The sequence below is a fragment of the Drosophila hydei genome, unplaced genomic scaffold (genome assembly GCF_003285905.1).
Source record: "Drosophila hydei strain 15085-1641.00,03,60 unplaced genomic scaffold, DhydRS2 tig00000232-arrow-arrow-pilon, whole genome shotgun sequence".
In the NCBI taxonomy this organism is placed as follows: domain Eukaryota; kingdom Metazoa; phylum Arthropoda; class Insecta; order Diptera; family Drosophilidae; genus Drosophila; species Drosophila hydei.
The window spans coordinates 1,379,172-1,395,091 of record NW_022045690.1 but is presented as its reverse complement, the minus strand read 5'-3'; the positions used below and the strand labels follow the sequence as shown (position 1 = coordinate 1,395,091).

The following is a 15,920-nucleotide window of genomic DNA, read 5'->3' as shown; positions in this document are numbered from 1 at the left end:
TGGGCCAGGCCAGGCCAGATCCTAGATCTAGTCTAATATACCAAAAAAAATGCATATAAATACACACATATATGTGTATGTAATGTATATGTATATGTTTATGTATATATATATATATATATATATATATATATCGAACAACAACAATTCTCAATGCTAACTCTAGACGGAATTTCCAAAAAAAAAAAAAAAAACTTTTTATGCCTTTCACATAGTTCGTTTAGTTTAGTTTAGTTTATATATATATATAGATATATATATGTATTTTTTAATATGGATATCGATTTATTATATGTACACGAATAAATAGTATGTAAGTTTTATATGTAGATATAGACACATATATGTATATATATAGGTATATATGCCTAACATTTATAGCGCGTGCCATTTATAGCCAGATATCAATAGGTAATACATATATTTGAAATATACATATTTTCATTTTAACATATGCTCTGTGTGCTCTCGAAAGGGTATATATCAATATTTGTTATGTGAAACACATATGCATGGATATAATATATATATATATATTTATATATTTTAACACTCAAATCGTTTATCGTTTATCGTTAATCGCTAATCGTTTCTTTTTCTTGTCTTTAGATAAACACACTCAATATCTATAAAAAAATTCACTACATCTTTATTATTTCTGTGTGCGTGTGTATGTGTATGTATGTGTGTGTGTGTGTGTGTGTGTGTGTGTTTGTTTGTGTGTGTGTGTATGCAATCATGCCTAAATGAAGAAACTACCTAAGTAACCAGCTAACATTCATATGCAACATCTTCAGCTCTTCAATCTGTATCCGCATCCGTCTCCTGCTCCGTCTCCTGCTCCGTTTCCTGCTCCGTCTCCTGCTCTGTCTCCTCCTTCTCCTCTTCCTTCTTTTGCTCCTCCTCCTCCTCTTGCTCCTGCTCCTCTATATAGTATAACACTTTGTAGTTAGTCTGTTGTAGGTACCTTGAGTGTCGCCCTGTTGCCCACTTCTTGATGCCCACTCACAACATGTCCGCAAAGGAGCCATATTGCTCGTGGAAGATCGGACGGCAACACTCCTCGACGGCATCGTATTTGTAGTTGTAGCGACTGCGGCCAGTGTGACCGTATCTGTGTTTCTGTTTCTGCTGCTGTTCTTGTTGTTGTTTGTGGCTCGAGATGTTGTTGCTGCTGCCGCTGCTGCTGCTGCAGCAATTGCTGCAATTGTTGTTGCTGTGCTTTGACGACTGAGAATAACGCTGATGCGAATGCAGATGCGAATGCGGCTGGTAATAGTGGATGGCGTGGCATGAGGCAGTCTTTGTATTGTATTCCTATAGAGAGCGAGAGGGAGAGAAATTGATTTATTAATTCGAAAAGTGAAATCAAATTATGCAAATTTAATTGCAATTTAATTACGCAGTGCATTTATTATTTAAATTATTACAAAATAAACTTCATTATACAAATCGTTTTTAGGACAACACGATTTTATCTAAAAGTACATATATATATATAAATATATATGATATATATAAAATTAGATTAATGTAAAGTTTTTTTTTTTTTATTAAGTGTACAATTAGATTTAGTACCTTAACAACACATGTATATATATGGCATTAGAGTCAAACCACAGTCACATTATGAGGAATTAAAAGACGATAGTTGTTTCTTTTGTCTTTTGGTTGTCACTACTATTTTTATGAACAATCAAATTTTGTTAGTTTTCCTTTCTTAAGGCCTGAAATGCACATGTTTCTCAGTTTGTTTCCCAAAATATTATCTAAAATAATATAAAATATATTCATCTTAATATTCGTTTCAAATTGCTGTGAAAATCTTGTCTTTGTCAATCATTTCGATTTTCCTCAGTTGCACTACAATTTATATTTATAAAATAAGATTTCTTCTATTTTCTCTGCTGTCGCTTACTCTTACTCTCTCTCACTCTCACTCACTCACTCTCTCTCTCTCTCTCTCTCACTCTCTCTCTTTCTTTCTATCACTTTCTTGCTTATCAGTTGCCGTAAATTTGACTCTGTCTGGCTGCTGTCTCTCTTCTCTCGCTGGCCAGCAAAATATTGCCAAAAATTTGTCGCAACAAATTGCCAAAAGGTTTTCTCTTCCTTTTATTGTTGTCGCTGGCTCCCTGCCCGCTGTCTGTGTGTGTGAATAACATTACAACTGCTTTAAGGTCGCTGCTGTTGCTCTGGCCCTGAAGCCGCATATATATTATCAATAAATTGCATCTGACTGCCAACGCAGTTGCTTCGGCTGCCACGCCCTCGCAGCGCCCTTTTAGCTATGCTTCAGTTTATTATTAAAAGGCAAAATAAAATGTTGTTCCCCTCTCTCCATCTCTCTTTCTCTCTTTCTCTCTTTCTCTCTTTCTCTCTCTCTCTCTCTCTCTCTCTCTGTCTCTCTCTTACACACTCTTGTGGCACTTTCATGCAGCTGCCGCTTGTAGCACCTTGTTCTAATTTATTTATTGCTGCATGCATGTACAATATAATTTTATTGGGTGTCTGGCCAGCCGAAGCTAAGGCCACCAGCGGGCCAGCGGGTAGCTACCCGTTAACTCCACCCTGCCCCATCTCTCCTCACTTATCTATGGTTGCCTTTTCCAGCGTGTCTTGGCATTCGCACACACACTCGTACACACACACTCACACACAGTCACTTGACCGCATTGCGAGCTTTAACAATTACGTTGGAAAATTTGTGAAAAGTCAACTGGATAACGGGCTGCCAATTTGATACACTTGCCATACACACTCACACACATACACACACACACAGATGCACCCTTGTTATTGTTATTGTTGCTGTTAAAGGGGCAACGCTTGACATTTGGCGCCAAAGTTATTAAGCGGATAGACGAGCTGCGTACTACGAAAAGCGGCTTAAACAACACGCAAATGTTTTACAAAAGCAACACACATACACACACATGCACGCAGCAGCAGACATGTGTGTGTGTGACGCAAAAGGTGACCTGCCTCAGCCTTCATTGCGCCTGCCTCCCGCCTCTTGCCTCGAACGCTTTTTGTTTTAAGTTTATTGATGTCGACGTGCGTTTTTCATGCCTCAGCAAACAGTTGCACGAAAGTGGACAAAGAGACAGAGAGAGAGAGAGAGAGAGAGAGAGAGAGAGAGAGAGAGATGATGGCAGACGCGTCTGCGACGTGACAAAACCCATTATAGATGCCACCGCAAAGATAACACTTCGACAGAGGACCCAGCAGCCACAGGTCGACGGCAGAGGCAGAGGCAGCGGCAGAGACGTGGGCACAGGCCAAGTTTTTGGGGTCTGAGAGCTCGCATGAAGCGCCAGCTGCAGCTGATGGATGTGCGAATGTGTGTGTGTGTGTGTGTGAGCGTATGAATGGCAATGAAACCGGCATCCCAAATATAAAGGCATAAGACTCATAAGATACCCTGCAAGGGTCGGCAAACAAGCATGCCAGACCGCAGCGCTCAATAACAAAAAGAGATAAGCTGAGACATTAGAGAAGAGAAAAAAGCAAGAAAGTTTTCGATACACTGAGAGAAATCGAGCTCAGCAAATGTGCTGAGGGATGCCAAATATCTCAAAGAAAAAATAAGTCAAAGGCAAATGCAAGCATTTGTAGGGCATCTGCTAGTCGAGCAACAGTTTTGGGATATGGAGTGTAGCAGTAGGGTAGGGTTGGGCGAGGGTGCTTCATAAATTTCATTTTGTAACCATCAAAAAGTTAAGTCAACGATAAATTGAATGGCCGCATGATTGACTGATTGACTGATTGACTGTTTGACTGTTTGACTAACTGGCAGAATGAATGAGACGTTGCCATGACCCCGTGTCCTTTCACTAAGCCCACGCACCCCTCTTCCTTAAACCCTCTCGCTTGGACACAGTTGTCAGCTGGTTGACCCGAACCTCCCCGCCTCCCACCAAAAGAATTAAGTCAGGCTCCTGACGCTGCTGTTCGTCGGAAATTATGCGGCTCGTCGGCTCGCCAGACAACGCAGACAGTTGTGCACACATGCACGCAGACACCTGTACCGCAGCTACACCAAAACGCTTTACCCTATCTTTATATATTCACAAAAAAAAGAAAAAAATGAAACAAGTGACAACAACAACATGCCAAAAGTCAAAAGCCGTCAAAAAGCGTCATTGAACTTTTAACCAACTTATCAGCGCATGTAGAAGGCGGAGGGGCGTGTCACGCATATGTTACATGGTCATTTAATGAAAGGACGCACGCAGCGTCAGGGCAGCAAGAGCAGAGAGAGAGAGAGAGAGAGAGAAACATGGGGAGAGAAAAGCGCCAGCAACTGCAAGCTCAGCGTGTCCAAGACTCAATACATTGGAATGCTATAGAATCATAAATGATATATATACATATATGCATAAATCGGGACTTTATATATATATACCAAAAATAAGAAGATATAAAACAGGCTGACAGAGGAGGAGAGAAGACCACATGACATTGTGAATAAAGAAAATTTTAAAGCCTTCTTAAGGATTTTTGTATAAATTATGATTATAATGTAAGGAATACTTAAAGATAAAATTATTTAGCTTATTTATTGTTGATATATCTATATTATATCATATATTATTCCATTTATCAATAGCATCTTCATCTTTGGCAAAGTAACAAAAACTGTTGCCTACTTTTTGGGGCACAAAAGTTTTCATATAAATTCCAGGCGCCGAACACTGAAGGCCTGTTCGCTTCGCACTTGAAATAGCTTTTGATTATTTCATGCATATCGATATCTCTCGTATATGCTAAGTATATCAATAATATCTTTATCTTTTGTTGAATTAGACAGTTTACAGAAAGTGTTGCCTACTTATTTGGGATCGCCAAAGTTTTGACACAATTGAGCTGAGCAAGGGTTTTTTTTGTGGCCTAGCACTTTAAGTGTGTGTGCATGGGTGTGTGTGTGTTTAAGGCGCTGGCGATTTTCGACCAGTGGAAAATTCTGACAGGTCATAAATTGGCGCCACGAGTGGGCCAACAGGCCGAACAGACCCACACTTCAAAGGCCCATCCACAACCGGGGAGCAGCTATGGGCTACTGGATACTGGCTACTGGCGGTGCCACTGATGTGGGGCCTTGGTTGTCGGGCTACGGTTGTTGTCTGCAAACACCAACAGCAACAGCAACAACAACACACAGATGAATGTTGCTGTTGGTTGTTTGCCTGCTGCCTGCGTCATGGCCGTTGTTTATATTCCGCACCGAAACGAAAGCACAACGAAAGGCAGCCCAAACAAAAGCCGTTGCACAAACATAGGTGTGAAGCGGACAACAAGAACAACAGCAACAACAACAGCAACAACAACAGCCACAACACGAACAACAAAAAAGCAATAAGCAAAACAACATCAAACTAAGTGCCATTGCCGTATACGCCCAGTTGGCCAAGTGGAGTATATGCGGCCCAAATGGAACAAAGAAAGCTTTATTAAATATGAAATGAATAGAAAACAATAAAAACAAAGGTTTAATTGGCTTGAAAAGTAATTAAAAATAATTTGCATAAAGTGAAGAAATTAAATTGCATTGTGTATGTATTTGTGCGGAGTATCTGTGAGTCAAGCACATTGAATATTGTCAGAAAAATTAATTAAATAATTTCTAAGATATTATTAAATACGAGTAGAATGAAGGAAACTTGTTTAGTTACTTTCGACTATTTTATAGGGTATAAGCTAGTCATTCATGCTAAAATAAATAAATATAATAAGTATAAAATAAAAATAAAATATTTTTAAAAGCAGCGAGCCACTAACTTGTGTTCTAGTATTTTATAGGGTATCCACTAGTCATTCATATGGAAAAATATTAAATAACCAAAGCTTTAATAGCTTTAGCCAAATGGCTTAGTTACTTTTATTAATTTATAGGGTATCTATTAGTGATTCACATTGAATATTTCACCGATCAATGAAGTCAACTAAAACCACAAGCATAAATGGTTCTTCTAGTTTACAGGGTATCTGCTAGTCAGCTATTTGCATACACATGCTCATGTTTGCTTGGAGCGCTGCATTGTTGCTGCGGCTGCTTTACTTGTACAGTTAATGAAGCAAGCGCCGCATCGCGTTACGTTGCCAAACTAAAAGTTCGACTTCGTCTCTCGTTTGCTCTTTGGCTGGCAGAAAAACAGAGAAGAGAGAAGCAAAAAGAAAATGGCAAAATAGAAAAAGGCGAAACAAATAATTGTCGCCCGCCGTTTTATTAGCCAGAGCGCAACAAAATGGCGGCTAGCGGAAACGGAAACTGATTGTGCGGCTGTGCGGCATCATCTGGCCCCCCTGCAGTCGGCTGTGCCACAACGTTTGTCTATGTTGCAAATTGATCTCATTAAAAGCGCGCGCGATTTGTGCGCGTTTCGCGCGCGTCTTTCCAATCAGCCGACCATTTGACATTTTGTGCATCAACCGTTGATTAAGCGAAGGGCGACGCGGCGTGCGGGACGCGGGTTACTGTGTGCCACTGGCTGCGGCATGGACACACACGCTTGTGGCTCTGCCTCGATATCTCGTCAATCGCTCTGTTTGTTTGCCAAAAAAATTGACTTTGAGATGTGCTTTGCGCAGCCTGATTGATGGGCGGCCAGATAGCAAAAGGGCGTCGCGGCGAGGCACCAGCGGCACCAGCGCCACTGCGCAGGCTGCCTAAGTGGGCCGGGTCGGGTCGGGCTGGGGTTGCTCTGTCGCTTTTGTTTTTAACTCTAGCGCGTTTCTCCTGTCATTTGCATTCAATGTCTTCTTTTTGTTTTTGTTTTTTTCTATTTTTTGTTGTTGCTATTGCCTTGGCTCAGAGCAATAAACGGGAATCGACAAACGACAAACGACAGTCGAAACACACGACGACATTTGATTGCAGCTGCGCCGAAAAATTTGTGAACTTGCGCCTCTGGGCCAGGCCAACGTAGCGTAATTAATGTGTCTGCATCGCTGCTTGCTTCGATTTAGTTTCGTTGCCATTTCCATAGCCAAAAATCTGCCCCGGATTCTGGCAAACGTAACAAATATTTCACTTAAAGTTCAGACTCAACTTGAGCTGCACAAAATACCACAAACTGCGCGTTATTCAGGCCGGACGCCAAGGTGCCCCAAATTGCAGGCAGCCACCAAGAGCTGGCCCCAGAAATACCTCGAGAGACTGTGGATTCTCACCCAAACAGCCGGGCTAGACGTCTGGCTGCGGCAGCCCACAGACCTGCCAGCCTTTCGCACTAGAGCTCGCAGCAGACTCCGACTGTGCGAGTGGCTTGAAATCTATCTGTGATAGTCCTAAGATAGTTTAGATTAAGTTGTTTTGGCTAAGATTCTGACATTGCTTTCGCAGCTCTTCACATCCTCAAGCTCCTCCTAAGCTCACCTAAATCTCAGTAAAAGTGGCAAATTTTGCATGTGCCTACTGCAGCGAGTCGCTGCTCTTATCTCGCCTATCTCTTAACTGCTTATCTACTTTATCTTTTGGCCATTTAATTTATGAGTTTCTTAACTGATTTTCATATGCGATTTACTTGTGAACGTCGCGCCGCAGCTTAGACATAATTACATTGCACTATCAAAATACGCTGCCAGTCGAACAGGCACCCACACACACACACACACACACGCACACAGACACATATACACATTCCAGATACTCCCCTAGTGACATCCTCTCAAGTCGACTTTGCTGCCGATAATTTAATGGTCTGCCATTTAATCTGCATTGAATTTATTATCTTGGAAAAAATTAATCTTGATATGTGGCCCGCTTATGGCGACGCTCGTTCGTTCGCTCAACAGAAATAGCTAAAAAGCAGCGCCAAGCACGCGTCGCAGCCAGCAGCCAGCATTCAGCAGGCAGCAGGCAGCGCCCGCTCCTCCAGTTGCCCACTCCGCCCGTTCCGTTCGCTTCGGTGTATATCTCATAAAAATTTGCAATTGCTGGCAACGCATCTGTTCGCCAAGTGTCTCTAAATCTTTAAAGAATTATTTACTACAGTTTTTCTTGCGCCCGCAGACGACGCAGTTTCAAAAAAACCACAACAACAACAACAGCAAGCGGAATGGGCGCAAATGGTGGGTGATTTGCAGACAACCCCCAGGAACAGTCGCAGTTTCAGTCCAAGGCTGACAATGTCACGCCAACAACAGCAGCAGCAGCAACGACGGTGGCGTCGACAGCGGCAGCAACCACCAAACTGAGCTGAGCCACCGTTGAGCCACCCTCGCGTTATTGCTCTATGCCTGCCATTGTCCGCCTTGGCCCCTGCCTGCGCGTCCTTGGTGAGGCGAGCTACCATTCCGTCTCGGCTGTTGGCGCCCTGCCAGCGCACACTGCTGCCAAAGCGGCCAAAAAAACTTGTTACAAACTCAAGCGAAATTTATGAGATCTTTAAAAAAATATTTACATAAATATTTAATTGAAACAATATTTATTTAAAAAATAAAATAAATGTAAATATATTTATATGAGTAAATAAATATATATATAAAGTAAATCTTGCATTATCTTTGCTTTACTTATAAATAATTTCTTTGCAATTTGAACAGTTTTTTAGTGGTGTTTGAACCACTGTAACGGGAGCGTAGCCGTGCCTTGTCTGCAAATTTATTATGTTATGTCTCCGGCTTCGTTTTGGGCGCCATCAGTGGGTTAAGGTTTCTTTTTTCTATGCTATTTTCCCTCTCTCTATCTATGTGTGCGTGTAATTGTTGAAGGCCATGACGGCCATTGCCCAAGCCAAAACTAAACCAAGACCAAGACCAAGACCAATACCAATACCAATACCAATCGCATGCCTGCTCTGGCCGCCCGCCCTTTGCTACAGTTTTTGTGGATCTGGATTTTTAGCTGGGCACATGGCAATTTCTATGTCACTCGCTGTCGCTGTCGCTGTCGCTGTCCCGGTCGCTGTCACTGTCCCTCGCCCTGTCTCTGTCCCTGTCCTTCTGCCATCATTCAATTTTAATCAGCATGGCTAAATCTCACCAGGCAGACAAGACTCTAGAGCCAACTGCTTATCGAAACTGGCAACTGTGCGTTGAGTTTGGCCAACAGCACAACAAAAGGCAAAAGCGGAGCTGAGAGCTCGTACAACACTCCTCTCCAACTTGATCGACTACTAAGATACCCTAACCGTAACTAGTCGTCATCTGATAGAGCTAACGTTGCCGAGCACAAAGCTCTCGCAGTAGCTAAAGCAGCTCAGTCTTAAGCTTAAGCTGAGTTCGGCTTTGGCCAGGGGCAAGGGTATTTGAGAGTTGCAAATAAAAGCATGTGGCAAGCAGCTAAAATGCGACAACAACAAATTGACAAATTTCAACAATTTCGCTGTTTGTTGCTCTACTTTTTCTACTTATTTTTCTTCTGCTTCTGCTTCGCATTGCAATTGAATTGGGTTTGTTGTTGCCGTTGCCGTTGCCGCTGCTGTTGTTGGCCGCTTTGCGTTTGCTCATTTCTTTTATTATGGCTAAGTGAATGTTTGCGTCCGATTTGCCTGCATATGTGGCCCTGCGCCCCTTCCTTCTTGGCCATCGCCGCTGACCGCCATTGTCCAGCCAGGACTGCATGAGGGACTGACTATGGCTCCAGCGGAGACCTGCTCGGAATCCATTTGAAATCCATTTTCATATTTGCGAACAGACGTTTGGCATTTGATGTGGCTCTGATTTTATTTGGGTTGCCCTTTTGGCTGCTCCTCCTGCCAGCGCTACTCGTCTGCTCGTCCTTCACTGCTGTTGGCTTGCTTTATTAGCCTGTTTTGTTGATGTTGCTGGTTACGAGCGATTTGGCAACATTTAAACGATTTTCAAGTGTGCCGCGCCGCTTGGCTTTTTTTTCTTTAGTCGCCAAGGGTTGCCAAGCACCGGAAAAGCTTAAAGCGAGACAGTTAGAGCGAGAGGCAGGGTGATGAAAACACACGATAACTGCTGTCAAATCGACTGTACACAAATCGTTTTCAGATCAAGTTTTTGGCTAGGCTGAAGTAAGTTTGCCAGCTCCTCGGGCAGCACTTGCACTTGAATATGAGAGATCATTGTGTGTGTGTGCGTGTGTGTGTGTGCACGGACTCAGATTGCAGCCAAATGCATAATGCATGACTGCAAGTGTGTGCGCTGGCTGCATTTCATATTGCATATTCAATTAGAAGCACACGAATGAGCTGAAGACTATTTGATGCACACTGAGCGAGTATCGATGAGTGAGCGCAATCCAAATGCAATTACAATTCCTCTTAGCCACACACAGCACTTGTGGCTGATGACTCGTTTAGTATTACGTGCTATGAACACACATGTGCTTGATGAAGTAATCTGATTCTGTTGATATAACCGAAGCACACACCTCAGCCACCATTGCATTGACGGCGTAATATAAATTGATTCACGCTCTGCAATATTTATGGAATCTGATGAGTCGACAACTATGTGAACTATTAGCAAATACAACTTAGTTCAGCCAAGGCACCCACTACTGCTCGCACGCTACTTAACACTCGAGGCAAATTAGTTGCGGCTCAGCACAATTGCGACCATAAATCAACTCACGCACGACAGCAACAGCCGCAGCAGCAGCAGCAGCAGCAACAGCAACACGCATCTTGCAACAGATTTTTTATGGTGCCCGAAAACGTGCGCCCTTGCGGATGTGAAATGCCGAAAAACATTTCTGCAGAGAGTGTCTCAGTGTCTCGCGTCGAATCGCATCGCATCGCATCGCTGGCTGATTCACCCCAAAACTATATATCGCGACCCCTGGCCCCGGCCCCGGCCCCGTTCCCTGCCTCGTCGAATGCACAAAGCGCACGCACAATTGTGCAAATTGACAGATTTATAACAAAATGCAATGAATAACAGCATCATTCACAATCGTTCACAGGGGTGAGCGAACGGATTTGGGCAGCGAGAAATCGATAGTTAAGCACATTGGCTGGAGACAGACGCTCAATGCGGATTGCATCTTAGGCTGTAAGACTTTTAATGCTGATATTGGGATTTCGATTTCAACAGGCGCCTTAATGGCCTCACACACACACACACACACACACAAACATGGCACTTATACATAATCCCTGTGGCAGACCTAGAAAATGGGGGCATATGTCTGTGTGTGTGTGTCTGGGTGCAAAGCAGTTCCCACATAGCCTGGGCGGATGATGCGAGTCCGAATCCGGCATTACCCCAGTTTCAGTTGCACAGATGAGTATAAAAAAAAGTGTAGAAGAAGACGAAGAAGTGGAGGGAATCAAATCTATGAAGTTCAATCAGTTTTAATTGATTCATTTCGTGGCCATTGAAAGGGGGCGAACAGGGCGAGGGCGAGGGCGCTGCCCGCTGCCCGCTGCTTGCTGCCCGCCACAGATAATGATGATGTTTTCTGTTGCTGCCTGTTAATAAATTTATTATCTTGGGAATATCCGAGTGCGACGTCGACGTCGACGGCGACTGCGACTGCAGCAGCAGCATCGGTAGCGGAAATGCCTCGTTGATTTGAAATGGAGCCCTGGGTCTGGGCCAAGCCGCAAATTTATTATGATTAAAGTTGAAAAGTTGAAATTGATGCTGCAACAGTTAGAGACAACAAGGCTGAGCTGAAGCGAGCACAAAAAATAAACACAATTGGGACACCAGTAGTTATAATAATAATAACGATAACGATAACGATAACCATGACGCTGATGCTGACGATGAGATTAACATTTAAGCAAAGTCACAAACGATGCTTTAAGCGAGATGTATGTGCATGCCACAGCTGGCACGTTTGGCAGGTGCCACAAGCGAAAAGGCTTGGACTGAAGATCTTGTAAACTTTAAAAGGTTTTCTTTTCTATTTATTTAAATAAGTGCCAATTAAACTCTTTACTACTAAAGAGTATAGACTTAATAAACTTTTGCTAATGAACTTTGATTACTTTTATGGCTGCTTCGAGTTATAAGAGTTAAGCTAACTTCCATGCCGAACTATTTTATGTGATTTATAGATCAACTATACGAAAATGCTTTAGAAAATATATAACAAAAGTCGGACTCTATAGCATCATTGAAGAGCTTCGATCTCATCTCGAAGTTTCAAGCTTCATCTGTTCTCAGTCCCATCAACTTGCTTATCGATATTACATATTACAATATATATATATAGATTATAAATAAATATATATATTCCTCAATTCATTTCAATATCTTTAACCAATTTATTTCCACTTAGAGTTGCAGCAGTCTCCAGTTCAATCTTATTTAAATCATTCTCTTTGACTTGTACTCACCATAACAATGCTCCATTTCTTGCATATGTGTCGCAGGGCCTTTTTGTAGCATCACGGTTTCATGGTCCAGAAGTTCTTTTTGGGTTTCGCGCCGGTGGCCACGGAGATGGCGGCGCCCGTTGCTGAGCCCGTGGCGGATGCAATCGAACGTCCCGATGCCCGCTGCTGATCTGCTGAGCAACGTCTTGGATAATTGAATGGCGACATCGAGCTGCCGCCTGCCGTTTCAGCCACGCCCATGCCCGCGCCCATGCCCATGCCCATGGGCATGCCCATGTTAGTATTCATGCCCATGCCCATGTTCATTGGCATGCCCATGCCCATGTTCATGCCCATGCCCATTGGCATGCCCATGCCGGCGATGCCCTGATCCTCGCCACAGCTGGCCATGCTGCTCTTCGATGTCGAGGTGCCCGACGCAGTCGAGGAGCGGCAGCTGCGCAAATTGTGCGGCAGTGTGCTGGTGTGCATGTGGTTGTTGCTGTTGCTGCTGCTGCTGCTGCTGATGTTGTTATTGTTGATGTTGTTGCTGTTGCTGTTGCTGCTGTGGTGCATCATATTGGGATTGTGGTTGGCATGCCCATGGCTGTGGCTGTGGCTATGACTGTGACTATGGCTATGGCTAGTGGGCGTGGCCGTCTTATAGTAGCGCAAACTTTCATTGTAGCTGGCGCCGCTGCTGCTGCCGCTGCCACTGAAGCCGCTATCGAGGTCGCCCTCATCGAACTCCGGATTGATGCAGCTGCTGTGTGCATGATCCTTCAGTTCCATGCTGTTCAACGTGCTCGACAAATTCTCGAGGCTGGCGTGCGAGGCCGAGCTTGAGTTGGACGCGGCGCTGGCAGCAGCACCACCGAGCAAGCCGCCCCGACGCGGTCGCTGGCCCGTGCTTAGCACATTCTTGCCTTGCACGGAGGAGGACGAGGAGGAGGAATTGCCAACGGCACCACTGGCACTGCCGCTGCCGCTGCCACTGCCACTGCTGCAACTGGTGCTGGTGGCTGGCGCCTCGTGCTGTGCATCATTGGAGCTGGCGCTGGCCGGGCCGCCATGGCTGGGACTGATGTCTGGTGGCGTGGGCGGCATAATGAGCGCCTCCAACGACAGATTGAGCTCGTCGAGCACACGGAAATGATTGTGCTGGACGCGACGCAGCTCCTCCTTGACATTGCCCGCACTGGACGTGGCAATGCGATTGTCGGAGAGCACCTTGCGTATCTTCTGATCGCTGACCTCCTCGTACAGATTCTCGGTGGTGCCGTAGCGTGTGGTGTACGTGTGCCTGTCCCGCTCCTCGGCGCTGGGCGACGACGATGTGGACTGGCCGCTGTGCGACGATGACTTCGAGCGGAAGCTCTTGGCCAGCAGAGCGCGTATCGAGTTGCGCGGCGGGCTCTTCGACTGTGCATGATGATGTCCATTGCCCTGACCCTGAGCGGGCACATTCGTATGGCACTTGGCTGCGCCGGGCTCGTAGTATGCATAGGAGTAGACGTGATTGAAGGGGGCAGCAGCTGCTGCTCCTGCCGAGCCGCTGGCGCCCATGGCGCCACCACTTGCGCCACCCACGCCGCCTGCACCAGCACCACCACCTCCCCCATTGTAGGCCACATGCAGCGAGGCAGTGGATGACATGCCAGCCGCTGAGCCAGCCCCATGCGAGGGCGTGGCACTGCTGCTGCTGGGCGTCATGACGCCAGCGGCAAAGCCATAGTCCAGCGACGAAGTAGACGACGACGACTGTGCGGTGGCGGTGGGCTCAAAGCGCTCCATTGTGGCAGCAATGTTCTTGCGTGACCACTTGACCTGTGAACAAGCAGAGCACCAGATTAAATATCGTTCAAGTTTCTTACGAAAGCTTCAACTCCAAACAACGTGTATTTAATGATGCGAATACACTTTTTTCGAGTTGTTTCAAAGTGCGTGGCATCTGTGATCTCTAATGGAACCACCTACCAAATGTGGTATCTGTAGCTCTGCTATTTAGTGAGCTATGTCTGAAAGTATTTGATTGCAAATCGACACATCAAGTTGTTTAAAGGAATATTATATATAATAATTAAAATAATATAAACAAATTTAAGAAAATATTAATAAATAAATAAAAAAAATAAATAACAAAAATATTTAATAATGAAAAAATATAATATAAATATAATATAAAAATTACGAAAACCCAAGAAATTGTATACTGCATATTTATTGGGTATTGTTTTATAATTAGTTATGATTTATCTCATCTTTTTATAATTTTTAATAATTTTTTAAATATTTTATTTATTTTTTATAATTTTGATATATTGATATACATATATATTTTAATTTTTTTTATATATTTTATAATTTTTGTATTTAATTCAAATGTTTTTTTTTTTTATATATTTCGATTACTTATTGTTTTTAATACTTTTTATAGTTAATAATATATTTTTTATATACTTTAAAATATTTGTTATTTTATTTATATATTTTATATTTTATTATGCGCATAAATATATTTTTTTTTAAATATTGTCTCAATCTTTTATTATTTATATATGTGTTATTAATAATATATACAATTTATATATTTTTGTACACTTATTAAATTCCAATCTAGATATAAATTTGCATTAACATATTAGAAAATGTTTCTTTTTTTAGTATTTGTCTCCTCTTAGTTAAGTAAATATCAATTATCTTTATATTTTATAGTTTTATATTTTTAAATTTAAGTCTAGTATATCTATCTCGCCGTCAAATCTATTTATTCTTCTTCTATTTATTTTTATCTCACTAACCTATACATAAATGAATTCTATCTATCCGTTTAGACTTGAATTAATCTATATTTATACGTGTCAGATAGAAGAAAGATATCTATAACTGCCACAGTTCTGTGATGGGCGCCTTATCTACTTTTCTTGACTAAGCTTTTGTTGTGTTAACTCACCTGCTGCTCGACATCCATTTTGTGGTTGCTGCGACGACTGTGTCCGCGCCGTCGTCGCTCCGTGAAGGGCTCGCCATGGCCGCCTTGGAGCAGCAGCAGCTCGCCGTTTTGCTGCGACGACGATGAGGAGGAAGAGGGCGGCGCTGGCATGCAGAACTCAATGCTGTCCATATCGTCCGGAAAGATTAGATCGCCGCGATGACCATGGTGATGGCCCAGCGTGGCGGCTCCATGTCCAATGCCACCCATGCCCATGCCCAGACCGTGGCCATGGCCGTGTCCATGTCCATGGCCGTGCGCCATGCCATGGCCATGGCCGTGGCCACTCATAGTTAGCTGATTGCGCTGAATGTGGCGCATGGAGCCATGTCCTGGTGCACTGTGCACAGCCACTGCAGTGGTCTGCGAATGCAATTGTTGCTGATGTGCCTGCTGCTGCTGCTGCTGCTGTTGCTGTTGCTGCTGCAGTGTGGGCGGCGGATATTCAGCCGGCGGCGGCGGTGCAAAGCTGGCGAATTGTGGCGAGGCGCATCGATTTTGAAATTTGGACGCTGCGGCGGCTGCGGCGGCGGTGCTGCTGGCGCTGCCTGGATACATGTTGCTGCTGTCGTTTTTTTTTCGCTGAACAACGACAATTATACGTTGACGTTCTCGGTTATCGTTATCGCTATCGTTATCGGCTGAAGAGCGAAAGAGTAGTCCACTCAAGCGCACATCGTCTAGAACAG

The 15,920-nt window shown here is 43.9% G+C and overlaps 1 protein-coding gene across 1 annotated transcript in view; it reads right to left on the bottom strand.

Moving 5' to 3' along the window:
* Window positions 1-1,243: 1,243 nt before the first annotated feature.
* Window positions 1,244-15,920, bottom strand: part of LOC111600167 (hornerin) — a 44,904-nt gene continuing 30,227 nt past the window's right edge. The window contains exons 3-5 of the mRNA XM_023316159.2: window positions 15,193-15,911; window positions 12,261-14,066; window positions 1,244-1,317 (exon numbers count right to left, since the gene is read on the bottom strand). Coding sequence (XP_023171927.2) covers window positions 12,312-14,066; window positions 15,193-15,789 — 2,352 coding nt within the window. The 5' untranslated portion in view covers window positions 15,790-15,911 and the 3' untranslated portion in view covers window positions 1,244-1,317; window positions 12,261-12,311. The remainder of the gene's footprint in view (window positions 1,318-12,260; window positions 14,067-15,192; window positions 15,912-15,920) is intronic.